The 27973-nt window shown below is 46.6% G+C and overlaps 1 protein-coding gene across 2 annotated transcripts in view; it reads right to left on the bottom strand.

Annotated features, from left to right (window-relative positions):
- wdr18 (WD repeat domain 18) overlaps positions 1 to 27973 on the bottom strand; it is a 257486-nt gene that overhangs the window by 8639 nt on the left and 220874 nt on the right. The window contains exons 8-9 of one of the 2 annotated variants that reach the window (XM_072482676.1): positions 19746 to 19912; positions 4835 to 4960 (exon numbers count right to left, since the gene is read on the bottom strand). In XM_072482676.1, the coding sequence (XP_072338777.1) occupies positions 4835 to 4960; positions 19746 to 19912 (293 nt within the window). The remainder of the gene's footprint in view (positions 1 to 4834; positions 4961 to 19745; positions 19913 to 27973) is intronic. The other variant, XM_072482677.1, reaches the window with a different exon arrangement.

Genomic DNA, 27973 nt, shown 5'->3' with positions numbered 1-27973 from the left:
GCACGCATGATCCGGCCAGGGTTGTCCGCCGTGGGTGTTTGGGGCCTGGGAGAGAGAACGGGGGACCGTCGCATAGTGCATTCGGACTGGGGAGAAGTCTGGAATCGTTTCGGGGCCCTCGGAGACCGGGACGGCATTTGAAAATGGCGTCCTGATCTCTCACTACAATGGGGCGTTCCGGCGAGCGGGGCTCCCACTGCATAAAATGGGGATATGTGCAGCCTCTGCCATGCATTAGCTGTTCAAGCCCGTTATTCAACATGGGTCGGGTTGAATAGTCACGTGTTTCTCGGCTCTGCGAGCGCTGAGAAACACGCTCACCAGAGGTCAGCGCCCATATCGGATACCAACGATATGAGTAAAAAGAGGAACGTGGTCCTGCAAGCAGAAAAGAGGGAGCTAGGGGGAAAATAAAAAATAAAAAAGCAGGACTACAAAAGGTAGTAATCTCAGGATTACTCTCGGTGCTTCATGTTAGCAAGGTCAGGACTAGAAGAATAAACATTTGACGGGAGAGATGATGTAGGAAGGTGGGATCGGGATCTAGATTGTGGAGGCATTGATCGATTCTTGGGAAGTTGGGGCCTGTACAAGCTGGACAATTTGCAACCCAGCAGAACAAGGATCAGCTCCAGGACATCACTGCAGGAGTTCCTCAGGGTAGTGTCCTATGCTCACCCATCTTCAGCTGCTTCATCAATGACCTCCCTTCTATTATAAGGTCAGAAGTGGAGATGTTTGCGGATGACTGTACAATGTGCAGCACCATTCGCGACTCCTCAGATAATGAAGCAGTCCATGTCCAAATGCAGCAAGATCTGGATAATATCCAGACTTGGGCTGACAAGTGGCAAGTTACATTTGCGCCACATAAATCCAGGCAATGACCATCGTCTACAAGAGAGGATCTAATCATCGCCCCATGACATTCATTGGCATTACCATCACTGAATCCCCACAATCAACATCCTGGGGGTTACCATTGATCTGAAACTGAACTGGACTAGCCATATTAATACTGTGGCTACCGGGGCACATTAAAGGCTAGGAATCCGATGGCGAGTAACTCACCTCCTAACCTCCCCCCGCTCCCCCCCCCCCCAAAGGCTGTCCACCATCTACAAGGCACAGGCCAGGAATGTAATGGAATACTCTCCACTTGCACACAACACTCAAGAAGCTGAACATCATCCAGGACAAAGCAGCCCCCTGGATTGCCCCTCCTTCCACAAACATTCAAACCCTCCATCACCGACGAACGGTGGCAGCCCTGTGTACCATCTACAAAATATACTGCAGTAACTCACCAAGGTTCCTTAGACAGCACCTTCCAACTACCATCTAGAAGGACAAGAGCAGCAGATACCTGGGAATCCCACCAACCGACTTGGAAATACATCGCCGTTCCTTAACTATCACTGGGGCAACATACTGGAACTCCCTCCCTCACTGCACAGTGGGTGTACCTACACCGCAAGGACTGCAGCGGTTCAAGAAGGCAACACACCTCCATCTTCTGGACAACCAAGGATGGGCAATAAATGCTGGGTTAACAAGCGACACTCACATCCCATAAATTAATTTTGAACAAGTATTCTAGGGATATTCGCTAGTACTGTGGGCGAAGGTATAAACTAGAGTGGCAGGCGGATGGGAACCTGAGCGGGTAGACACAACAGATCATACTGAATGGTGGAGCAGGCTCGAAGTGCCGAATGACCTACTCCTATTTTCTGTGCAAGTTAAATTCTTGCACTTTGTTCCTCCTACATGGAGCTCTTTATCTTTGTCCACGTTGAATTTCATGTCCAATTAATTTTGTAGTTCCTGAGCTGCATTGAGTTTTTGAATCTAAATCATTCATGTAAATGAGAAACGGTGGGTACTTCCTCTTAACATCGTCCCCTGGACATAATTCCTCTAAAAACAGCTATTTTCCAGCATTCAACCAATTAGTTATCCATTCCCAAGGTATACGGTGAATCCCAATATTTGAAGCATAACTTTTAGTTATTTGTTCTTTTTGTAGAACATTTCTTGGAAACAAGGTCCCTCAGACAGACTGGTACAGAAGATGAAATCACACGAGATCAGATGTGAGCTGGCAAGATAGATACAGAACTGGCTCGGTCATAGAAGACATAGAAGGTAGCAGTGGAAGGGTGCTTTTCTGAATGGAGAGCTGTGACTCGTGGCGTTCCACAGGGATCAGTGCTGGGACCTTTGCTGTTTGTAGTATATATAAATGATTGGGAGGAAAATGTAACAGATCTGATTAGTAAGTTTGTGGATGACACAAAGGTTGGTGGAATTGAGGGTAGCGATGAGGACTGTTAGGGGATACAGCAGGATATAGATTGTTTAGAGACTTGGACGAGAGACGGCAGATGGAGTTTAATCCAGCCAAATGTGAGGCAATGCATTTTGAAAGGTCTAATACAGGTGGGAAATATACAGTCAACGGCAGAGCCCTCAAGAGTATTGACAGGCAGAGGGATCTGGATGTACACCTCCACAGGTCACTGAAAGTGGCAACGCAGGTGGAGAAGGTAGTCAAGAAGGCATATGGCATGCTTGCCTTCATCGGACTGGGCATGGAGTATAAAAATTGGCAAGACATGCTGCAGCTACTATAGAACCTTAATTAGGCCACACTTGGAATATAGTGTTCAATTCTGGTCGCCACACTACCAGAAGGACGTCAAGGCTTTGGAGAGAGTGCAGAAGAAGTTTACCAGGATGATACGTGGTAAGAAGGGCTTTAGCTATGAGGAGAGGTTAGATAAACTTGGTTTGTTCTCACCGGAACGACGGAGGTTGAGGGGTGACCTGATAGAAGTCTACAAAATTATGAGGGACATTTACAGGGTGGATAGTCAGAAGCATTTTCCCAGGGTGTAAGAGTCAATTACCAGGGGACATAGGTTTAAGGTGAGAGGGGCAATGTTTAGAGGAGATGTGCAGGGGAAGTTTTTTTTTTTATACACAGAAGGTAGTGGGTGCCTGGAACTCACTGCCGGAGGAGGTGGTGGAAGCAGGTACGATAGTGACGTTTAAGGGGCATCTTGACAAATACACGAATAGGATGGGAATAGAGGGATACGGGCCCGGAAGTGTAAAAGGTTTTAGGTTAGTGGGCAGCATGGTCGGCGCAGGCTTGGACGGCCGAAGGGCCTGTTCCTGTGCTGTACTTTTCTTTGTTCTTAGTAAAGCTAGCCACATCACTTTATCGGGATTTAAGCATTTAATTTGAAATGTAATTTCCTCAAAAAAATCAACGAGGTTGGTTAGGCCAAATTTTCCCTTTCTGAGCTCATGCTCAAGCTTTTAGTTAGGTTATTACTGTAGTTAATAATTACATTATTTTATACTCTAAAGAAGATGAATGCATCCGGACTAGATTGCATCTGCTTCATTATTCGTCTGTTATTAATCTACTGGGACTTCTCCAGTGACTCCATTGCACAATTGTTGGTGCCTCACAGTTCTCGTCTCTCTCAAGACCCTGTGATAAATACCTATATCCCCGGGGATTTATGCGAATACTTTAAATTGCACTGAACCTTAAAAGGGGAGCATATGGATATCATAATAGGAAAAAGAGCAGTTGGTAGGCAAGTCTATGAAGGAAGTTCAAAGCAGGCCAACAGATGAATAAAAGGGATCAATAAAGACTTTTATTAGCTGATAAAAAACCTAACAATTAAAGAGTGGCACCACTCAGGGATGTAAAAATAAATTTAGTCATGCAGATGAAGATATGGCACATATACATAAATTAGGTAAACATTAAATTTTTTTATTTTTTTTTTAAGAGTACCTAATTCAGGGGCAATTAAGCGTGGCCAATCCACCTACCCTGCACATCTTTGGGTTGTGGGGGAGGAATCCATGCAGACACTGGGGAGAATGTGCAAACTCCACACGTACAGTGATCCAGGGCCGGGATCGAACCTGGAATCTCGGCGCCGTGAGTCAGCAGTGCTAACCACTGTTAGGTAAACATTTTAAGGGAGAATTTGTATGAGGTTTCACCACTGTAATTTTGGTGGAATCAATGGAAAACATGAAGAAACAGATGATTTTAGCCATTTACTGGGACTTCATTAATCTCCAGCGAAGAACCCCTTCACAAGTCCTATAGACGCCGGAGTCACTGTTCACAATTGACAGGGGATGAGAGAATGTAGCTGCATGAAAGAAAAATATGAGACAATTGTCAGCTGCAGACAACCAGAGCCTATAATTCATGATAAAATTATGAGTTAGTTTGTATGAGTTTGTTAATGATCAGTTGTGCTTGACAAATTTAATTGCTGTTTTTCAAGCTATCAACGAAGTAGGCAAATAAAGGGAAAGCAGTAAATGTGCTACATATTAAGCGTCGGATTATGTTCCATAATGTGCCTTACAGAAAGCCTGTGGATAAAAGTTCAAGTGTATGGTAAAAGAAAAAGGTGGAACACGGATAGATGGTTAATGGACAGAAAATAAAGGTGAATCAATGTTGCCTGGAATGTAGAATGCTGCCAATGCAACCCCACAGACCAATGACGGGCTCATTTCTGTACCTGGTATATACATAGAAGTTAAGAATATAAGAAAATGAAACGTGAAATCCCCGACTTTCATGCCATCAGCAAATTTGATGATATGCCAAAATCCAGAACAAGTTCTGAGAAGACTTCACTGAGTAGCTGCTACAAGACTGTTTCCTCTGGCCTGAAGATTTGTAACTAGGGGTCATAATTTCAGGATAAATAGTTGGCCATTTAGGACTGAGATGAGGTGAAATTACGTCACTAGAGGTTTGTAAATCTTTGTAATTCTCTACCTCAAACCATGGAGTAGGCCATTCAAGATCCTTGAGTCTGCTCTTCCATTCAACAAGATCGTGGCTCATTTTCCACCACCATTCCACTTTCCTACCATATTCCCTTTCGCATGGATTCCATCGTGTCTGAAAATGTATCAATCTTGAGTTAAAATATACTCAATGACACAGTCCTCTGGAGACCGAGAATTCCGAAGATTCACAACACTCCAATGGAGGAATTTCTCCTAAACAGCCAACACTTTATCTTGAGACCATCCATGATCCCTCGGGCTGCAAGTTCCAGGCTCCTGAGCTTTGGATTCAGGGGGCTACCCAAAAGATGTACTGGTGATCCCGGCTCTAGGTCACTGTCAGCACCACCGGAAAGAGAGAATCCCAGCGGCTGGAGAATTATGACTGTTTTAGATGATTCATAGATTGTTGGAATATAACTTCTAGTTTGGGATTGAGGTTTTAAAAAATAGGATAATGGAAGCACCTTGTTTGGGAAGTTGGTAAACAGATTTGAATTAATTGCAATTCAAAGGGTGGCATATGTTTATTTGATAAGGCCAAAGTTGCAAGTGTGAAAACACAAAAGAATGGGTGACCCGAATTTGAGGTTTGTAATGGAGCCAATAACAGATTACAGTTGTCTCCAAAGAGATTTAAATTATTCACATGGGTTCTCAAAACAAAGGACATGCTTATACTTGGAGGTACTCGGTTGAAATTTCTATCTGGGGCATCCCAGGGACGCCTTGTTGTCATGGGGATAGACTGCAGGAAAGTAGTGATTTTATGTTTGGTTTATCTGTGTTTTCTCACAGAAGCAGGCAGTTGGAGCCTGGAAGCAGCTTTGAGAAGCAGAGAGAAAATCTGCTTGCAGCTGTAGCTGAGAAGCAAAAGTACAATCAGAAATTTCAGAGTTGGAGTCATCACTAAGCATGACTGCAGTGAGGCCCATGCTCGAGTAGGAGTAACCACAATCATGAGGTGCTTAAGGGGTTAGAGGGTTGCTTTTTTTAAAAATAGAACATACAGTGTAGGAGGCCGCCATTTGGCTCACGAGTCTGCACCAACCCACTTAAGCCCTCACTTCCACCCTATCCCCGTAACCCCTCCTAACCTTTTTGGACACTAAAGGCAATTTATCATGGCCAATCCACCTAACCTGCACATCTTTGGACTGTGGGAGGAAACCGGAGCACCCGGAGGAAACCCACGCAGACGCAGGGAGAACGTGCAGACCCTCCGCACAGACAGTGGCCCAGCAGGGAATCAACCCTGGCGCTGTGAAGCCACAGTGCTGTCCACTTGTGCTACCGTGCTTAGCTGGACATTATTGGAAAGTTTCATGCAAGCTCATACTTCTGAGAATAGCAGAACACAGAGGAGAACTGTGGCACATCTTAGCTTGGTTCCAGGAGAAGTGAGGAACCTTCAAAATCCTGTTTATGTATGTATAAGCAAAAATAGAACAGGGCTTGACCTGGTGATATTTTTGGACTTAAAGAATAAAGGCTTATGGATCGTTGTCTCATCAGTTTGGCGGAGGATCTCCAAGAAGATTGCGCATATAGACACTGACATTAAGTTTCTACAAAGATGCAAGAAAGCAGACAAAATCCCGAAAGGGCTACAGATCATAAACCCACTCAAGTCAACCTACAACACAGACCAAGCTGAGAGACTCTGCCATCGCACCTCTCTCACACTCCTCAACCGCCTCGTACACCAGCTCGACAGCAGACGCCGCAATCTGGAAACCAAGATAGAGGCCATATTCTCAACTTGTGCTCAGGATGCAGCAGACCAGCTGTGGAACACCGCCAAACAGATAAAACAACGATACTACACCACCTATATGCACACCAAGAACAGGAAGCTTGAGAAACTCAGCATCACCACCAGCAGCAACCAAGCCTCCCGCGGTACCACAGTAGAAAACAATACAGGGAAAGCTATTGTCAACTTGTCGGACTACACCCTTCAACCAGACAAAATCGAAGTCCTCAGCAGAGGGCTCAATTTCTGCACCACCAAAATGGACCTGTTGCTAACTTTTGGTTGGCTCTTAATTTGGCTCTGTTTAATCACGTTTGCTCAAGAGTCGCCAGGTATCTTTCGACATCGCCACAAGGTTCAGAACCGAATACTGATCAATGACTCGATACACCAGTTAGTAAGTTCAAAAGCAATGCTCATTTATTTACACACAGACAAATCTACTCATGCATAAACTCTACAAACTAAACTACCACTATTACTAAAGCCTATACTTACCTTCGGGGCCCACTCAGTCAGAGGAACAATGGCCGTCGCTTGATTCTGAGGCTGCTGGGTTGAGCTGTTTACAGGGTAGCAACTAGGAGCACCTACCTCGTAGCGTGCGTTGACTTGGAACTTACTTGGTCTGCTGTAGCTGCTAGGCTGGTCTCTCTCTTCGCTCAGAGCCAAAGCCAAAGGAGGAAGATTCTCCCTTGGGGATACCTTTTATACGGAAAAGGGCTTCGCGCGCTTTTGGGCGGGCCTTGAACTTGGCCTCAACTAATTGGGTCTTTCCCAATCATCTGTATCGATTTTCCTCCAATAAAGGGGTGGTTCTCTGATCACTGGGCGTGTCCTGGTGACTGTCAGTCTGCTTTGTCTTAGCTTCTTCTGGCGCCGGGGAGTCTGCCTTAACATTGTGTATCTAAATGTTTCCCTATTGTCCCCGGAGATGGCTCATTAGTATGTAGATTGTTTGGTAGTTTCTGTCCTGTCTGAGAGTTTAAGGTTCTAATCAACAGACAAAGCTTGCACCTGCTTGTTTCTTAGCATTGTCCAATTTTCCCTGCATTCTTCGCAAGTGTCCATTTTGTAATCGGGACGTGGCCATCCCAGATGACTACAGACCACACCAGTCAAGCGGCAGACACGGAGGAATTCATCAGGCGAATGAGGCTCCGGGAGTTCTTCCACAGACCACAAGAGGCCGACAATGAACCCAATGAGTCAACCAATGAACCGGAACAGCAGACCGAGATATCTGCGGTACGGCAATCAAAGAGGAAAGAGTTGAATTGGACCCCTCCGGAAGGCCGCTGCCCTGGACTCGACATGTATGCTCAAGCCGCCAAGAGTCGCGTCAATGCCAGATTCATCAGTCGCATTCACAAGACAGCCCCAAACGTCACCCAAGCACAACGCAATGCCATCCGCGCTCTCAAGACCAACCGCAGCATCGTCATCAAACCAGCAGACAAAAGACGGGCCACCGTCATACTGAACAGAATTGACTACTGCAAAGATGTGTATCGACAACTACAGACAGTTACCCGCATATCCGACCAAGGAACACACCCGCCAACTCATCAGATTGATCCGACCTTCAGAGCACCCTACGTGCTCTCATCCCACGGATTCACCACATTGGAGATCTCTACTGCATCCCGAAAATACACAAGGCCAACACACCAGGCCGTCCTATCGTATCAGGCAATGGGACCCTGTGTGAGAACCTCTCTGGCTACATCGAGGGCATCTTGAAACCCATCATACAAGGAACGCCCAGCTTATGTCGCGACACGCTAGACTTCCTACAGAAACCCAGCACCCATGGACCAGTTGAACCAGGAACATTCCTCGTCACAATGGACGTCTCGACAATCTACACCAGCATCACCCATGACGACGGCATCGCTGCAACAGCCTCAGTACTCAACACCGACAACTGCCAATCTCCAGACTCAATTCTGCAACTCATCCGCTTCATTCTGGATCACAACGTCTTCACCTTCGACAACAAGTTCTTCACCCAGATGCATGGAACAGCCATGGGGACCAAATTCACACCTCAATATGTCAACATCTTCATACACCTGTTTGAACAAAATCTCCTCACCGCGCAGCACCTTCAACCGATGTTATACACCAATTACATCAATGACATTTTTTTTCCTTTGGACCCACGGCGAAGAACGACTACACGATTACATCAATAAGTTCCATCCCACCATCAGACTCACCATGGACTACTCTCCAAAATCGGTTGCATTCTTGGACACATTCATCCCCATCAAGGACGGTCATCTCAGCACTTCGCTTTACCGCAAACCCACGGATAACCTCACGATGCTCCTCTTCTCCAGCTTCCACCCTAAACACATTAAAGAAGCCGTCCCCTATGGACAAGCCCTCCGTATACACAGGATCTGCTCAGACGAGGAGGAGCATAACAGACATCTACAGACGCTGAAAGATGCCCTCGTACGAGCGGGATATGGCACTCGACTCATCGATCGACAGTTCCAACACGCCACAGCAAAAAAACGCACCGACCTCCTCAGAAGACAAACACGGGACACAACGACAGAGTACCCTTCATCGTCCAGTACTTCCCCGGAGCGGAGAAACTACGACATCACCTTCGCAGCCTTCAAAACGTCACCGATGAAGATGAACATCTTGCCAAGGTCATCCCCACACCCCCACTACTTGCCTTCAAACAACTGCACAACTTCAAACAAACCATTGTTTGCAGCAAACTACCCAGCCTTCAGAACAGCGACCATAACACCACACAACCCTGCCATGGCAATCTCTGCAAGACGTGCCAGATCATCAACATGGGTACCACCATTACACGCGAGAACACCACCCACCATGTACACGGTACATACTCGTGCGACTCGGCCAACGTAGTCTACCTCATACGCTGCAGGAAAGGATGCCCTGAAGCGTGGTACATTGGCGTGACCATGCAGACGCTGCGACAACGGATGAACGGACATCACGCGGCAATCGCCAGGCAGGAATGTTCCCTTCCAGTCGGGGAACACTTCAGCAGTCAAGGGCATTCAGCCTCTGATCTCCGGGTAAGCGTTCTCCAAGGCGGCCTTCAGGACGCGTGACAACGCAAAATCGCCGAGCAGAAACTTATAGCCAAGTTCCGCATACATGAGTGCGGCCTCAACTGGGACCTTGGATTCATGTCAAATTACATTCATCCCCCACCATCTGGCCAGGGCTTGCAAAATCCTACCAACTGTCCTGGCTTGAGACAATTCACGCCTCTTTAACCTGGGGTTACCCCCATCTCTGGATCTGTAAAGACTTAATTACCTGCAAATGCTCACATTCAAAGCATTGTCTTGCATCTTTGACTTTGTCTATATATATGTTTGGATTGGATTCGATTTGTTTATTGTCACGTGTACCGAGGTACAGTGAAAAGAATATTTCTGCGAGCAGCTCAACAGATCATTAAGTACATGAGAAGAAAAGGGAATAAAAGAAAATACATAATAGGGCAACACAACATATACAATGTAACTACATAAGCACTGGCATCGGATGAAGCATACTGGGTGTAGTGTTAATGAGGTCAGTCCATAAGAGGGTCATTTGGGAGTCTGGTGACAGTGGGGAAGAAGCTGTTTTTGAGTCTGTTCGTGCGTGTTCTCAGACTTCTGTACCTCCTGCCCGATGGAAGAAGTTGGAAGAGTGAGTAAGCCGGGTGGGAGGGATCTTTGATTATGCTGCCCGCTTTCCCCAGGCAGCGGGAGGTGTAGATGGAGTCAATGGAACATGCATATAGTTTCTGGAACATACCTTTTCATTCACCTGAGGAAGGAGCAGTACTCCGAAAGCTAGTGTTTGAAACAAACCTGTTGGACCTTAACCTGGTGTTGTAAGACTTCTTACTGTATTCTATTTTGTGTTCATCCTTAGTTTCAGCTTTATCTGAATGTTGTTTTGTGGTCCTCTCCTCTTCCCCAACTGCTCCTTCACTGCTGTAACAATAAGATGTCTTACTGCTGTGTTATTCCTCTGCAGCGATCCAACTTTCTTCCTGGCCCTCTGACCACCCTTTTAACTTTTTTTAAACTGTCCTATTTCCATAATGAACCTCCAAACCATTGTCCAATGTGGTTTTGTGGAGGTTGTTCTTCCCATTTTGCTTTTGATTCATTCATTAATCCATGAATTAATGATATACTGACACCTTTAAAGTTATCCCATTTGTCCTCTTACTTACATTTCCAATTAATTTATCCAAGCTGCTCCTATTTTCTTTAAAGTTATTTAAAAAAAATTATATACCTGGTTCCTGGACATTGGTATTTGAGTCCCCGATCATGTTGAGCTCGATCATCTATCATCTAGTCCCAAAGGGGACTTTTAATTTTTTAATTTTTGCTGCATCGCCACGCTTATCAAGTCAAGATTTGTACTGCCTCATTTGGCTTCCCAGACAAAGTGGTCCATGAAGCAGTCCAATTTGGACTCTGATCTACTTGGGCAACTCCAATTTATATTTGATTGATTGAAGGCCGCACTGAAATAACTTTCCACTTTATTGAAAATAATGCTCTAATGTTATATGTGTTTTTTCTTTCTCAGTCACCAGTTTACTACACATAGTCAAGAGGAAGTCGTAATTCAAATTCAAGGACTATTTGCATTTTGTAACTTTGGCTTGGGGGAGAAATAGAAAGATATCACACTGCTGCATGGTTGGAACTGACAAAGCCTTTGGGGCATAATACAGGGACTATACTGTGCAATAAATGGACTAATATTGATGGTGAATACTGATCATGAGCTTAAGTGCCTCATTCCACTGCGTTACCATTCCTCATCTCAAAGGGCAACATGAGGTTAATTCAATGAGCTTCCCTGGCTGGAGGGGAAGGTAGCATGAGTTGGAGAATTTGTTACAAATATATATAGCTCTAACTGACCAATATCCAGTCTTACAGTGCAGCTTCCCAGCTGGAAGCATGTTGTTGTTAAATTTGTTTTTACACTTTAGCTTTGCAGTCATTTGTGCCTGTGAGTCAGAACTGCAATACCTCAGCATGTAATCTGGGATGACAGTTTAGTTCAGCAATGATGGAATGTTGTATCATTAAAGGTGCCATTTTTTGGGTGAGAAATTCAAACCGATCAGCTCGTTCAGGTGAACAATAAAGAAACATGGTACTATTTGAAGTGGAGTATTGCCTTATGTCCTGGTCAACATGGACCCCCTCAACTAACATCACCAAAAAAGGTAATTTATATCAAAGGCTATCTGTGGGACTTTGCTGGGGCAAATAATTTGTCGACTGTACAGTGTTTCAAAGGTAATTAATTGGCTGTATTTTGGGTTGTCAGATTAGGTGCTATACAAATTCAAAATACAGGAGATCACATTGGAACAGGGCCTCGATCAGCTGCCCACTGAACGGAGGTAGGCAGCCAATTATCATTTTTAAGAGAAAGTATTAACTCCTCTCAAGGGGAAACCCAAGATAACAGAGGCGAACAAAACATAAGGCAGAGCTCTTGCTCCTGATCATGGGCCCTATTGGAAAATACCTATGTACTGTGGCTGGGTAAGAAAGAGACCAGGTTTGATTGTGACGGCATACAGAAATGCACTGCCTGCTGATGCTCACTTTGTGGTCTCACAGAGCCTAATTTGGAAGTAGGACCAACGCCTGTGGGATAATGATTTAGGGCAGCAGACAAAATTAAAAGGAGAGTGTATTCTTCAAGCACAGGAATAATACCAATTGTGATAAGACATGGGATTGGTTTGGCTTGGGAGGGGGAAGAGTTGCAAATGTCATCACAAACTTAAAAAATGAACAATAGGATCAAAACCTGTTGCAGCCCAAACCCTCCTACACTCCAGAAAAGTGCATCCACCTCAAAATTGGGGTGTAAAAAGCCCTGGACAAGAAGTACACAGTGTTTGTTTGGTTGTTTATTGACCATCCTCCTGACCTTCTATTAGGTTGCTAGGGTGATTACCATAACTACCCCTGCCCTACAGCTAATGGTGTAGCAAATAAACTAATAACTTACTTACCCTACTAACTGCCATGCAGCAGTGTTTTTATGTTACCTGTCTGATGAGTGATAGTTTACAACCAGTGATATATTAGTGGTTGCGGATTTCTAATGAATTGGATATTCATAGCATCATGAATTAAACTGTGAAAACTGCAGGGCAAACACAATGATAGGCTCTCCAGATCAATGTTACAAGATGTACCAGTGCAAGATTTTAATCTTTTAAATCCTGCTCAGATTAACTGCCTGGTCAGGGCATGCTTTCCTTTTACATCCCCTCCTATTGATTGGATCAGTTTTTGCAGTTGTAATGAGGGTGAAACTGTCAGCATTTGCACTCATTACCTGTGCAAACGATAGCAAATTCTCATGTCCACACATGTGCAGTTAAACTTGCAATCCAGTAGTTGCTGTGAGTGATTCTCCACTCTTATACAGGGTGTGCTCTTGGAAGAACTTTGTAAATACTGATCTCAGAAAATATAAAAAGTGATTTGAATTTCCATTTTTACACTATAATCTGGCTGTGAAAGCCTCTGAACATGTTGAACATTGTTGAATGAGATGTTACAGGGCTTTTAATAGTGTTCTAAATCATAGTAGCTGCTGTACAAACCCTCTGGCCTTGAAAACTGCATATTTGTGGAATGTCAAATTTCTTCATTATGAATAACATTCCATGGATTTTAAAATATAGATATGACTTATCAGTTTCAACCTTAATCCCATTGTGATAACTTGAGGCAGATTTACATTTGTTTGCAACAGACCGGCCCCTGTCTCAAATGATCACACCCAATCATTATTTTGCTTTCTGTACAATTTATAAAAAGTGATAAAATTACTTACTGCTTTGCTGTCTGTGTAAATTCTTCAATACTACTGGCTGCTTACCTGTATGATGGCATCACTGTTTATGGACACCTGGAAATCCCTATGCATGACGTCAGAATTAAATGAATGTTGGGAAAGCTAAAACCCATGCTACAGAATTTGCTAGATCAAGGTCGGCACTGAGCACAATCACTTGACCTTTGACTGAAAAATCTGGGCCATTTGCTTCTTGGTTACTATCCCTTGGTCACTTTCATGCGTGAGCCTGGTCAGTTGCTATTGGCAAAAATATATGATCGTGGATGGCTTTAGATAGAAGCCCATTACTGCCCTCACCCAATGCCTGCAAGCATACTTTTCCCAGTGAATCACTAGTGGTCGGGAACTTGACCTCTGGCTGTTTTTTTTTCTTCTCCATTGTCAGGATGCTGAGGTCATTTGTAACATTGCTATCACTTCTCCAGTTGAAATTATGTGAGCATGGAAGCTGGTATTTTGCTGGTTTATGTGGTTCTAAATTTTTCCAGATTCCACGGAGAAACTGGGGAGTCAAGAGTAACATTTTCTTTGCAAAATATGGTCAATGCCAACACAATGCTGCTGTGCCCCAAGGACAAGATGACGGTTTACTAAAGCAATCTATCAGTATGTGGTGCCGTAGACTGGTGGACGCAGTTAGAATCCAAGACGTGACACAAACATGCACACTGTCTCCTGAAGTTACAAAAAACCCTGCAGTTATTTACATAGTACCTTCAACTACATTAGGGCATCCCAGAGCACTTCATGGTCAACTAAATAGTTTTCAGGTGTAGGGAACTGTAAAATCAGTGTGATATCTGGGCTAGTTAAAGATTTGAATTTACAAGAGTCCACCTTTGGAAGAGGATGAAGATTAGAGATTAATCCCAATATTATCAAAATATGTGCTGCGAAGAGGAGTCAGAAGGATACAAATAGAATTAATGTCAGAAATCAAGAGTACCCCAAGGCCCTTTTTTTTCACTGGATCACAACAGTGGAACTTTTCAACTTCACCCATCTTCCTCTCCTCCTAAAGTTTCAAGCTTTAAAAAAGCTTGGTGGCAAGGAACTATAACTCCCTGATTTACCTCACTTGCTCTTTCTCAGCCATGGTGATGAACTGCACTATGGATATTAGTCATTCAGCTAAGATTTTAATAACAAAGCAACTTGCATATATGTATCAAACCATTAATGTAGTAAAATCATTCCAAGCCACTTCACAGGAACAATTATCAATCAAAATTTGACATGCAGCCACATAAAGAGATTTGGACAGATGACCAAAGGCTTAGTCAAGAGTTAGGCTTTCATGCGCAACTCAAGGAAAGGTGTAAAGTAGAGAGGAAGAAAGGTTTGGGAAGGAATTCCAGAGAATAAGACATTGACTGAGGAAGGCAGGTCACCAATAGTAGCATGTGCTATGGGTAAGCGTTATAGGGGTTCAAAGATCTCGGATCACTGTGCGGTTGGTGGGGATTGCAGAAATGGGGACGGACAAGGCCATGAAACATTTGAACACAAGGACAAGAATTGTAAAATCAAGACATTGCTTAACCATGAGCCACTATTGGTCAGCGAGACCCGGAGTAATGGGTGGAGAGATCTTGGTGCGAGTTAGGATACAAGCAACAAACATTTGCATGAATTTAGCCGGAGTTCTCTAGCCATTGGAATTCTCTGTTCCCGCCGGCAGCACAAGCCTGCCCACAGGTTTCCCAGCAGTGTGGGGTGGCTTCAATGGGAAAATTCATTGACAAGCGGTGGGTGTAGAAAATACCACCACCAGTGAATGGTGTGCCGCTGAGAAACAGGTGGCTGGTAAACCGGAGAATCCAACCCTTCAAGTTTATAGAAGGTGGAAGATTTTTTAAAAATTTGATCTTGGGATGTGGATGTCACTGGCTGGACCAGCATTCGTTGCCCATCTCTAATTGCCCTTGAACTGACTGGCTTACTAGGCCATTTAGGGAAGGCAGTTGCACAGTGGTATTGTCACTGGACTAGCAATCCAGAGACCAAGGGCATGATTTGGGGACGCGGGTTCGAATCCCACCATGGCTGATGTTGAAATTTGATTTCAGTACCAATCTGGAACTAAAAGTCTAATGATGATCATGAAACCATTGTCGATTGTTGTAAAAAACAATCTGGTTCACGAATGTCCTTTAGGGAAGGAAATCTGCCATCCTTACTTGGTCTGGCCTACGTGTGACTCCAGGTCCACAGCAATGTGGTGGATTCGCAAAAGCCTTCTGAAATGGAGGACAGTCAGGGAACAACAAATGCTGGCACAGTCGGTGCCGCCCACAATGAAGGACATTAGTGAACCAGATGGGTTTTAATGACAATCGGCAATGATTTCATGGTCATCATTAGACTTTTGATTCCAGATTTTTACTGAATCCAAATTCCTCCATCTGCCAGCTTGGGATTTGAACCGTTTCCCCAGAGCATTATCTTGAGTCTCTGGATTACTAGTCCAGTGACAATACCACTGCGTCACCGCCTCCCCTGATGGGGAGACAGAGAGGTGGATGCTGGAATTGTTAAGTTTAGAAGTATGGAGGCATAGTTGATGATTTCATCAGTGGATGAGCTCACACAGGGGCAGAGACGGAAGTCGGAGGACTTGGAGATGGCAAGGATATGAAATCGGAAGGAATACGATATATTGATTTGAGATCTGTAAATAGCAAGAGGGTACAAGTGACCACTTACAGACCATACTTGAGCGTCACTTTCTTCCTGAAGCATAATGAGCTTCATAAACACAGAATCTGAGTCAGCAAGAAAAAACTGAATTAAATTTAAGTCTGAATCCAAGCTTTTACTTTTATTAATCAAGAATATTTTATCTTTTGTTTAAAATCCAATTTTTTTCATGTCGCCACAATAAATACCTCAGGGAAAGTAAATTAGCAAATACTTTAGTTAACCTGATTAAGCAGAAATATGTTCTGGAAGTCCATCATTGTTTGAACAAGTTGACAATAAATAATGGTAAACATTCAGAAATGCAAGTCACTGCAGCATTTCTATCAAATAACCATTGTAGCTCTAAAAGGACAAAATGTGGCTCATGTTCCAATTTTGTTATTCTGGGAATTGGCAAGACAGACAGCGATGACTGTTTGTTGGAGAATTAATGCAGAATCAGCATCCTGATGTGGTGCCTGGCACATTTGGCATTCTGAAAACCCACATGCATCCGAGACATGGACAAGAAAATTGCCACATGGTCCAAACCCTGCAATAGTGTAAAACATTTAAGCAGTAAGATCGCAAACCCCCCCACCCCCAGTATTTCAATTTGAAACATTGTGAAAATTAATACCTTTTTTTAAACTCTGCCTTACTGTTCGCTTGTTTTTGGAACCTGGTTTGTTGGCACATTCAGTGCCAGTGATTGAGGAAGGGGATTTTAAATCCAAATGCTGGGGGCCAGTACACCAATATAGATCATCGAGGGCTCACCTACAAATTGATAGTTATTAAAAAGCCTGATGCCACAGAGACAGTCAAGGGAAATGGCAAAGGGATCCAGCCATGCATCATCTGCATACTCAGCACTGTAACCGCGCTCCGATTCGATACAAATGTCAGCTGACCCTATGTTATAAATGATGGAAAAAGCAGGTGGTGACCAATGATACATCCTAGAGGAATTCCAGAAGTGAGAATGTAGGGGTGTGAGCAGTTCTTGCTGGATATGCACTGAGAATTCAATAGCAGCTCCATGAAGCTCCCTCATGGCACAGGTGGCAGAATAAAGTGTGGTCACCCATGTTGACCTATGGAGGGCAAGGGGGGTTAAGTTTATCATGTCACAGTCAAATTGGGGGCAAGTGGACCAGAAGCGTCCCAACAGCTTGAGATAATTAATATTAAGAGTTGAAACTGAATCACCACAGCATTCCAGTTCTGCTCTCACGTGATTGTTAAAAATGCTGAAAAACTTTAGCACCTCAAATACCCTTACGGTTCTTCAAAATATATCTCACATTACATGGGGCATCATAATATGGGTTGATGACCCTTCATATCAAATGTCATTGTTTTTGGATATGGCGGATGGATTTACAGCCGGTTGGATTCTTTTCCTGTTGCTAACCCTTCCCATTTATCCAGGTTGGAGGCCGGCACAAATACAGGCTGGCTATATATTCAAGGGGGAACTACTTTAATAGATAATGTATATACATTCATACACTACCCTGTGGTGCTCATACATATACATTGCTTTATATGTTTCAGGAATGTCATGCTACTAAGTTGAAGATGTGTCACTAAGGCCACAGTACAATTATTTTTAGATTAGATTAGAAAATGCTCTACGTTTTAGACTGCAGCAAATCTATCCAGTATTAAATGACTTTCGGTTAGAAAAGCAAAACGAAAAGCGCAGTGCCTGGGCTGTGATGTAGCAGGCAGTAAATATCATGCAGTATCTCTCAAGAGTGTCGGAAACAACATAAACAATGTATATTGATATAGAGGCTTAACCAAGTAAAATGTCCCAAAATGCTTCACAGATTTTCAAACAAAATTTGACACATTGGAGATATTAGAACAGATCACCAAAAGATTTGTTAGAGATAGGTTTTAAGGAGCGTCCTAAATGCTAAAGGAAAGGCAGGGAAGTTTACCTAGGGAATTTCAAAACTTCAGCTACAAGCATCAAGGGTGGAATGATTAAAATCAGGGATGCCCTTGAGGAGCGCTGATATCGCAGAAGGTTGTATGGCTGGAGCATGGCACAAGGATGGGGAAGGACGAGGCCATGGAATGATTTAAAAACAAGGATGAGGAGTTTAAACGTCAAAGTGTTGCTTAACTTGAGTCAATGTAGGACGGTGAGTATTGAAGTGAGTGATGAACTGAACTAGGTGCATTTCATTTCATTTTCATTTCATTTCAATTATGATGCAGATCGCAGCTTTTTTAGAAGATATCAAGATTATGGAGCATGGAAGATAGGTGGCTGGCCATGAGTACATTGGGATTATCCAGTCTAGAGGTAGAAAGGCATTGATGTGGTTTGAGCAGGAGTTAAGTGGAAGCTCTGGAAGTAGGCAGTCTTAGTGATGGTTTGGAAATGTGGTTGGAAGCTTATCTCAGGGTTCAATACAATATCAAAGTTGTGAGCAGTCTGTTTCAGATTCAGACACTTGCTAGGGATGGAAAAGGAGATCATGGTTTCAGCTTACCAATTATTTAATTGGACAAGCAGCTAAAGAATGTAGAGGCAGTGGAGTGGTCAAAAGTGGTGGGGCTAGGTGCCAGAAGTATGCATGTGGAACCGGATGTTGCTTAGGGGCAGAATGTAGGGGGTGAAGCCATCGCAGGTAACTGCAGTTCCACACAGCTGGACAATGGAAGAGAGGCATTGGAAGACTGGGGCATTTAAAAAAAAATCTGTTCATGGGATGTGGGTGTCACTAGCTGGGCCAGCATTTACTATCCATCCCTAATTGGACTTCAACTGAATGGCTTGCTGGGAAATTTAAGAGTTAACCACATTGCTGTGGGACTCGAGTCAGAGCAAGCAGATTTCCTTCCCTAAAGGGCATCAGTTTTTACGACAATCGGTAATGTTATCTTGACTTTTAATTCTGGCAAGGTGGGATTTGAACCCAGGTCCCAGGAGCATTATCCTGGGTCCCTCGAGCATTACTCTGGGTCTCTGGATTACACTACCTTCCGGCTGGCACACAGGTGGCAGGCAATGACCACCTCCAATAAGAGAGAATCCAGCCATCACCCCTTGACATTCAGGCATAGCCATCACTGAATCCCCCACTATCAAAATCCTGAGGGCTTGCCTTTGACAAGAAACTTAACTTTACTAGCCATATAAAATGTGGCTACAAGAGCAGGTCAGAGGATGGGAGTCTTGCGGCAAGCAACTCACCTCTCAACTCCCCAAAGCCTGTTCGCAATCTACAAAGCACAAGTCAGGAGTGTGATGGAATACTCTCCCCTTGTCTGCATGAATGCAGCTCCAACAACACTTAAAAAGCTTAACGCCATCCATGACTAGGCAGCCCGCTTGATTGGCATCCCATCCACAAACATTCACCCACCTCACCATCGACAGCAGGAGCAATAGTGTGTCCCATCTACGAGATGCACTGCAAAAACTCACGTCTCCTGAGACAGCATCTTCTAAACTCACAACCATTGTCATCTAGATGGACAAGGGCAATGAAACGTCAAAAGATAATATGGAGTAAAATCCTACCTTGTTGTTGTGCTGAAGGCGTAAAGTAATAACACCTCCCTCTTCATTCTCTGTGATTTCAGAGGTCTGTACGTGTCTGCTAAATTTTGGGAGACTTATACTGGGCTTGCTGTCAGGGTTGAACATATTAGCCGAGGCAACCGTCAGAAAGGCATTTGTCACTGGCCCTAGGGATAAATATGAGAGCATTGTTAACGTGGGCAGTATTTAACATTCTGCATTGAAAACCTATTAATTATTTACCAGGGCTTTGATTCAAACCAGTAGCTACAGTCAAGCATCATTATTATTTTGCCAAAAATGAAATACAGCCAGATAACATCTCATTTAAAGAACAAGCTTAAATTCTTGAACTTTTGTCTTCTTAATGCATGATGCAAATTACATTTTGTGATATTTTAAAAAGCAGATCATATTACTGCTGAGAAAGGAACAATGCGGAGCAGGGAATGGAAGAAAAGGGATATTAATATTGGGAGATATAACACTTTACCATTTCAGGTGCCCAATATCAATGTAGAAAATTCCCAGATCAGTCACGATAGAGGAATGGAAGTTTTCTGTTCTCTCTGACATTGATGTGTTGCTGAATTAATTGTAGTTTAATGCATTCAGCCGTAATCCTACTTTTCTTTCCTAGAACTCAACTTAAGGAATTGGCACCTGTGGTTTGCAGCTCTCGATTATCTCACCTATGGTCATTCATCAACTATGAACTCATACTATATCAACTAGTCACTTGACTTTGGGGCAATATTGGTTCAATCCTATCCTCACCTACCATCCATCCACATTGTATTTTCAGCTGTGAACACAGGAGAGCATTTGGGAGACAGATAGGAGGAACAAAATCAGAACCACAGCTTATTTTTCAACTCCTCAGCTAAGTCATGGGGTAAATGCTGCCTTCCTGCTGTTCCCCAGTTCAGCATAGATCAGGTAATGAAACTGGGACCTTCTAACCCATTAGTCCATCAGAAGTGCCATTCAATATGACTTTGAAAAGGATGACAGACATTTTCACCAGAGTTCTTAAGTCCGGACCTTCTGAGCAGCGGCAATGATTGTCGGATTGCTGCCGAGGTTGAAAATTCGCTTGACTTGATGTTGCTACACATTTCTACCGGAACATTTCAAGCCTAGTTCCCATGGAAGCGTGTAGTGGAGCATCCATAGAGGAGCTCTGTCGAAACGAAGTAGAGACAGGGGAAGACAGGACACATCCCTTTTACAACACTAGTTGCCTGATGATAAGTTTAAAGATCCAGTTTGAATGTTAGTGAACAAATGTGAGTGGAAAGGTGAATGAGTGGGTGGGCGAGGTAGGTAAGAGGATAAGTAGGTGGATAAGGTGGCAGATTGGTGAGGTGCCAGGGGTTAGTCAGGTCTGGGGAGGGTCAGGTGTTTGAGGCATAGTCAGGTCAGGTTGGGTCAGCGGATAGTTAGGCGGGTGAGGGGTTCTCAGGTCAGGGGGTTGGTTGTGTCAGGAGATTTGGGTGATTGGCATATCGTCGAATGGGGTTGGTGGTGTGGGGGAAGCGGGTTTGGGATAATTAGGAGGGATTGATTGTGGAGTTACCCAGATGTTAGACTAGGTTTTCTAACATTGCATAGATAACAATCAAGGTAAATACCATGGAACTTTCTGACCCTAGCTCAGAGATAGGGACTTTAGGGAGCTGGGAATTTCCCATCAAAAGTTGATACCTCTTGGGTAATTCCCACAGGCGTTGGCATGTCAGGTCAGAGGGTTCCAATGTGCATCTTTAGTCATACGTCTGGCAGCTGTACGTCCAGTGTCTGATGCTTCAAAAATCATAAGATTTGGGACTTTATATTTCATCAAATATCACTTAGCAGTTCAGTATAAATTCACACCTCTGTAGGATAGAACTTTGTTTAAACTCTTTCTGTTCAGTTTAGTACCCAGTCTTACACACAGGGAATGATTTAAAGGAAATGAAACAAAGTCCTGTGTCAAGGGCGTTTAGCTGGGTATTTCCATCTGGCAGTGCCAGGGTAATGGCCAGGTGCCAGGGTGCCCAGGTGGCATCAGGGATGTCGGTACCACTGTGCCCAGAGCCGAGCCACCCAGAGGCCCCTGATCACAAGGCCTCTTGTCAGATTTACCGGCCGCATTTCGCCCCAAGTCAGGCACAATGCGGCCGTTAGATCACGCCCATAATCTTTCTTTTTAAAAAAAATATATTTATTAAAGTTTTTTAACACAATTTTTCTCCCTTACAAACAATAACCCCCCCACCCCCCCGTAACAAAAAAAAAACCGAGAAATTGCGCAGAGCAAGATATATACATGGCAAAATGATATATTTACACAGCTTTGTACACTGGCCCGCACCCGTACGTGCCAGTTTCCCCAACCCTTCATGTCATCTCTTGCTCATCCACCCTCCCAGGCAGTCCCCCCTCTTCCCCCCCCACCCCCCCCCCCCCTCCCCCAAGGTTGCTGCTGACCGACCTTCCTCTAACGCTCCGCGAGATAGTCTAGGAACGGTTGCCACCGCCTGTAAAACCCCTGCGCAGACCCTCTCAAGGCGAACTTAATCCTCTCCAACTTTATGAACCCAGCCATATCATCTTCAGTCCAAAGATGTGCAGGGTAGGTGGATTGGCCATGATAAATTGCCCTTAGTGTCCAAAATTGCCGTTGGTGTTGGGTGGAGGTGTTGTGTTTGGGTGGGGTGCTCTTTCCAAGAGCCGGTGCAGACTCATGGGGCCGAATGGCCTCCTTCTGCACTGTAAATTCAATGATAATCTATGATTAATCTAGGACAAAGGTTCGGCACAACATCGTGGGCCGAAGGGCCTGTTCTGTGCTGTATTTTCTATGTTCTATGTTCTATATTTATCCAGGCCTCCAGGCTGGGGGGCTTCGCCTCCTTCCACATTAGCAAGATCCTTCGCCGGGCTACTAGGGACGCAAAGGCCAGAATGCCGGCCTCTTTCGCCTCCTGCACTCCCGGTTCGTCCACTACTCCAAATATTGCTAGCCCCCAGCTTGGCTTGACCCGGACTTTCACCACCTGAGATACTGCTCCCGCCACTCCTCTCCAGAACCCCTCCAGTGCCGGGCATGACCAAAACATATGGACATGGTTCGCCGGGCTCCCTGAGCACCTTCCACATCTGTCGTCTACCCCAAAGAACCTACTCAACCTCGCCCCCGTCAAGTGCGCTCTGTGGACCACCTTAAATTGTATCAGGCTGAGCCTGGCACACGAGGAGGAATTAACCCTACCTAGGGCATCAGCCCACAGACCTTCCTCAATCTCCTCCCCCAGCTCCTCCTCCCATTTACCCTTCAACTCTTCTACCAGCGCTTCCCCCTCTTCTTTCAACGCCTGATGTATTTCCGACACCTTGCCCTCCCCGACCCATACACCCGAGATCACCCTATCTTGAACTGTGTGTGTCGGGAGCAACGGGAATTCCCTCACCTGTCGCCTCACAAAAGCCCTCACCTGCATATATCTAAAGGCATTTCCCGGGGGTAACTCGAACTTCTCCCCCAGTGCCCCTAGGCTCGCAAACGTCCCGTCGATGAACAGGTCCCCCATTCTTCCAATCCCCGCCCGATGCCAGCTCTGGAACCCCCCGTCCATCTTCCCCGGGACAAACCGGTGGTTACCCCTGATCGGGGACCACACCGATGCTCCCATTGCACCCCGGTGCCGTCTCCACCGGCCCCAGATCCTTAGCGTTGCCGCCACCACCGGGCTCGTGGTATACTTTGTCGGCGAGAGCGGCAGCGGTGCCGTCACCAACGCCCCCAGGCTCGTTCCTTGACAGGACGCCATCTCCATCCTCTTCTATGCCGCCCCCTCTCCCGCCATAACCCACTTGCGGATCATCGCTACATATGCTGCCCAGTAGTAGCTCCCCAGGTTTGGCAGCGCCAACCCTCCTCGGTCCCTACTGCGTTCCAGGAACCCTCTCCTTACTTTCGGGGTCTTATTCGCCCACACAAACCTCATAATACTCCTGCCTACTCTCTTAAAAAAGGCCTTAGTGATCACGATGGGAAGGCACTGAAACACAAACAGAAACCTGGGAAGGACCACCATTTTGACCGACTGCACTCTACCCGCCAGCGAGAGCGGTAACATGTCCCATCTTTTGAAATCCTCCTCCATTTGCTCCACCAACCTCGTCAGATTCAGTTTATGTAGGGCCCCCCAACGCCTGGCTATCTGGATCCCCAGATACCGAAAGCTCCCCTCCGCCCTCCTCAGCGGTCGGTTCCCTATCCCTCTTTCTTGGTCCCCCGGCTGTAATACAAAGAGCTCACTCTTCCCTACATTGTGCTTATAGCCCGAAAACTCCCCAAACTCCCTTAGAGTCTGCATGACCTCCACCATCCCCTCCATTGGATCCGCCACGTACAGCAACAGGTCATCCGCATATAGCGACACCCGTGCTCTTCTCCCCCTCGGACCACCCCCTTCCATTTATTAGACTCCCTCAATGACATGGCCAATGGTTCGATCGCCAATGCGAACAACAGGGGGGAACCCTGCCTCGTCCCTCGGTACAGTCGAAAGTACTCCGACCTCCGCCGGTTCGTCACTACACTTGCCATCGGGGCTCTGTAAAGGAGCTTAACCCAATTGATAAACCCTACCCCGAACCCAAACCTGCGCAGCACCTCCCAGAGGTACTCCCACTCTACTCGGTCAAAGGCCTTCTCCGCGTCCATAGCTGCCACTATCTCCGCCTCTCCCTCCTCCGATGGCATCATTATCACGTTTAAGAGCCGTCGTACATTGGTGTTTAGTTGCCTGCTCTTTACAAATCCCGTCTGGTCCTCGTGGATTACCCCCGGGACACAGTCCTCGATCCTCGTGGCCAGCACTTTTGCCAGCAACTTTGCATCCACATTGAGGAGCGATATCGGCCTGTACGATCCACATTGCAGTGGGTCCTTGTCCCGCTTTAGGATCAAAGAAATTGTCGCTTCCGACATTGTCGGGGGCAGGGTCACCTCCTCTCTTGCCTCATTAAAGGTCCTCACCAGTAGCGGGGCCAACAGGTCTGCGTACTTCCTGTAGAACTCCACCGGGAATCCGTCCGGTCCCGGGGCCTTCCCCGCCAGCATGCTCCCCAAATCCTTGCTCAGCTCCTCCAACCCAATTGGTGCCCCCAAACCAGCCACCTCTTGCTCCTCCACCCTCGAAAATCTCAGCTGATCTAGGAATCATCTCATCCCCTCTTCCCCCGCTGGGGGCTGGGATCTGTACAGCTCTTCATAAAAGGCCTTGAATACCTAGTTTATTTTCGTCGCACTCCGAACCGTGGCTCCCCTTCCATCTTTGACTCCCCCTATTTCCCTCGCTGCCATCCTCTTACGGCGCAGGTGTGCCAGCATCCGACTAGCCTTTTCCCCATACTCGTAGGTCGCCCCCTGCGCTTTCCTCCACTGTGCCTCCGCCTTCCCTGTGGTCAACAGGTCAAACTCCATCTGGAGCCGTCGTCTTTCCCCAAGTAATCTTTCCTCCGGGGCCTCTGCGTATCTCCTGTCCACTCTCAAAATCTCCCCCACTAACCTCTCCCTTTCCATACCCTCTGTCTTCTCCCTATGAGCCCTAATGGAAATTAGCTCTCCCCTGATCACCGCCTTCAACGCCTCCCATACCACCCCCACCCGCACCTCCCCGTTGTCGTTGGCCTCCAAGTACCTTTCGATACACCCCCTCACCTTCCCACACACCACCTCGTCCGCCAGCAGTCCCACATCCAGCCGCAACAACGGGCGTTGGTCCCTCTCCTCTCCCAGCTCCAGTTCCACCCAGTGTGGGGCATGGTCCGAAACGGCTATAGCCGAATACTCCGTCCCCTCCACCCTCGGGATGAGCGCCCTACCCAGAACAAAGAAATCTATCCGGGAGTAGGCTTTGTGTACATGGGAGAAGAAAGAAAATTCCCTGGCCTGCGGCCTTGCAAACCGCCATGGGTCCACTCCCCCCATCTGATCCATAAACCCCCTAAAGTACCTTGGCCGCCGCCGGCCTCTTTCCAGTCCTTGATTTGGAGCGGTCCAACACTGTATTGAAGTCCCCTCCCATTATCAGGCCTCCTATCTCCAGGTCCGGAATGCGCCCTAACATGCACTTCATGAATCCTGCATCATCCCAGTTCGGGGCATATACGTTTACCAACACCACCCACATCCCTTGCAGCCTACCGCTTACCATTACATATCGCCCTCCATTGTCCGCTACAATAGTCTTGGCCTCAAATGACACCCGCTTTCCCACCAATATTGCCACCCCTCTATTCTTCGCGTCCAGTCCCGAGTGGAATACCTGTCCTACCCATTCCTTTCTTAGCCTGACCTGGTCCGCCACCTTCAGGTGTGTCTCTTGGAGCATGGCCACGTCCGCCTTCGGTCCCTTTAAGTGCGCGAACACTCGAGCCCTCTTCACCGGCCCATTCAGGCCCCTCACATTCCACGTTATCAGCCGGATTGGAGGGGCTCTCACCCCCCCCACACCCCGCTGACTAGCCATCTCCTTTTCTGGGCCAGTCCCGTGTCCACGCCTCCCTCACCCTCCAGTCCCCCAGAGGGGGGATCCCCGTCCCGACCACCTCTTCTGTGTCCCATTCCCTTTCGGCCAGTGCAGCAGCAACCCTTTCCTCCCCCCCCCCCCTTCCCTCCCTCCCGCTAGACCCCCGTCTAGCTTTTTTGCTCCCCCCATGTCACTCCCGTAAGTCAGCTGACGCCTGCTGACCCCGGCTTCACCCGCTGTCCCATTGACCTCCCCGCGTGGGAGTCTCCCAATCCATATGCATTCCTTCGGTCCCCTTCCCGCCTTTCTTCCCGCGCGCGGGAAAACACCCCGCGCTTTCCAAAGCCCGCTCCGCCCCCTCTGGCGCAGCTCCTGTCGCGGCCTTGTCTCTCTCCCCTAGCCCATGTAACATATCCTGCGCATGATTGACCCCCTATCACACAACAACCATCACACATCAAACCTCAAACATCCCCCCTACCCTCAGTTAGAGTCCAGCTTTTCGGCTTGTACAAAGGTCCACGCCTCTTCAGGCGTTTCGAAGTAATAGTGTTGGCCCTTGTATGTGACCCACAGTCGCGCTGGCTGCAGCATTCCGAATTTCACTTCTTTCCGGTACAACGCCGCTTTGGCCCGGTTGAAACCCGCTCTCCGCTTTGCAACCTCCGTGCTCCAGTCCGGGTATATTTGGATCTCTGCATTGTCCCACTTACTGCTCCGCTCCTTCTTGGCTCATCTCAGGACCCACTCTCTGTCCGTGAACCGGTGGAGTCTCACCACCATCGCCCTTGGCGGCTCATTTGCCTGGGGCTTCTTCGCCAGCACCCGATGTGCCCCGTCCAACTCCAGCGGCCTCGAAGGGGCCTTCGTGCCCATCATTGCCTCGAGCATCGTGCTCGCGTATGCCCCGGCATCAGCCCCCTCCACTCCCACAGGGAGACCCAGGATTCGCAAATTCTTTCTCCTCGACTTGTTCTCCAGGTCTTCGAGTCTTCCCGCCCACCTCTTGTGTAGCGCCTCGTTCTGCTCCACTCTCACCGCCAGGCCCACGGACTCGACCTCGTTCTGACTCTTTTCTGTACCTCCTGGATCTTAGCTTCGTGGACCTTCTGGGTGATCCAGAGTCCTTCAATTGCCGAAAGCATAGGCGCCAACATCTCCTTGCGCATCTCCTCGCGCTGCTCCTCGAAGCAGCGCTTGATGAACTCCTGCAGCTCCCCTTTGTCCCTGGCCGTCGCCATTTTGTTTTCTTTCCCTCGCTTCTCCCGTTGCTCCAGTGCCGCTCCTTTGGCCGTTACACTTCTGGTCCGTTTAAAAAGTCTATGGAAACTCCTGAAAAAGGTCTGAGAGTCAGTTCCAGACGGGAGCTGCCGAATGCACGACCTACTCCTCCATGGCCGCCACCGGAAGCCTCGTCCCTACTTCTTCAATGGCCTTGGTAGATCTTTTCACAGTTGTTCCCTCTGCTGCTAGAATTCACCTTTGATAAGAGTCAAGTCAGATTGTAGCTTTAAGCTTGCCCTTCCCCCGCCTGCATGCTGGAAGAGGCTTTTGTCTAAACCTGCAGCCAAAGCCAAATCTTTTACTGTTTCTACCGGGTCTGGTAGCCAAAAGACATAACATTCCTGGGGGACACTGTCAGGGGAATGCCGCAGTCTTCTTGCCACACTGGGAAATGTCAAACAAATGCTGTGGGGGGCC

This window comes from Scyliorhinus torazame, chromosome 18 (genome assembly GCF_047496885.1).
Source record: "Scyliorhinus torazame isolate Kashiwa2021f chromosome 18, sScyTor2.1, whole genome shotgun sequence".
NCBI lineage: Eukaryota > Metazoa > Chordata > Chondrichthyes > Carcharhiniformes > Scyliorhinidae > Scyliorhinus > Scyliorhinus torazame.
Note: the sequence above shows the minus strand (reverse complement) of the source record. Positions and strands in the feature narration are given on the sequence as shown.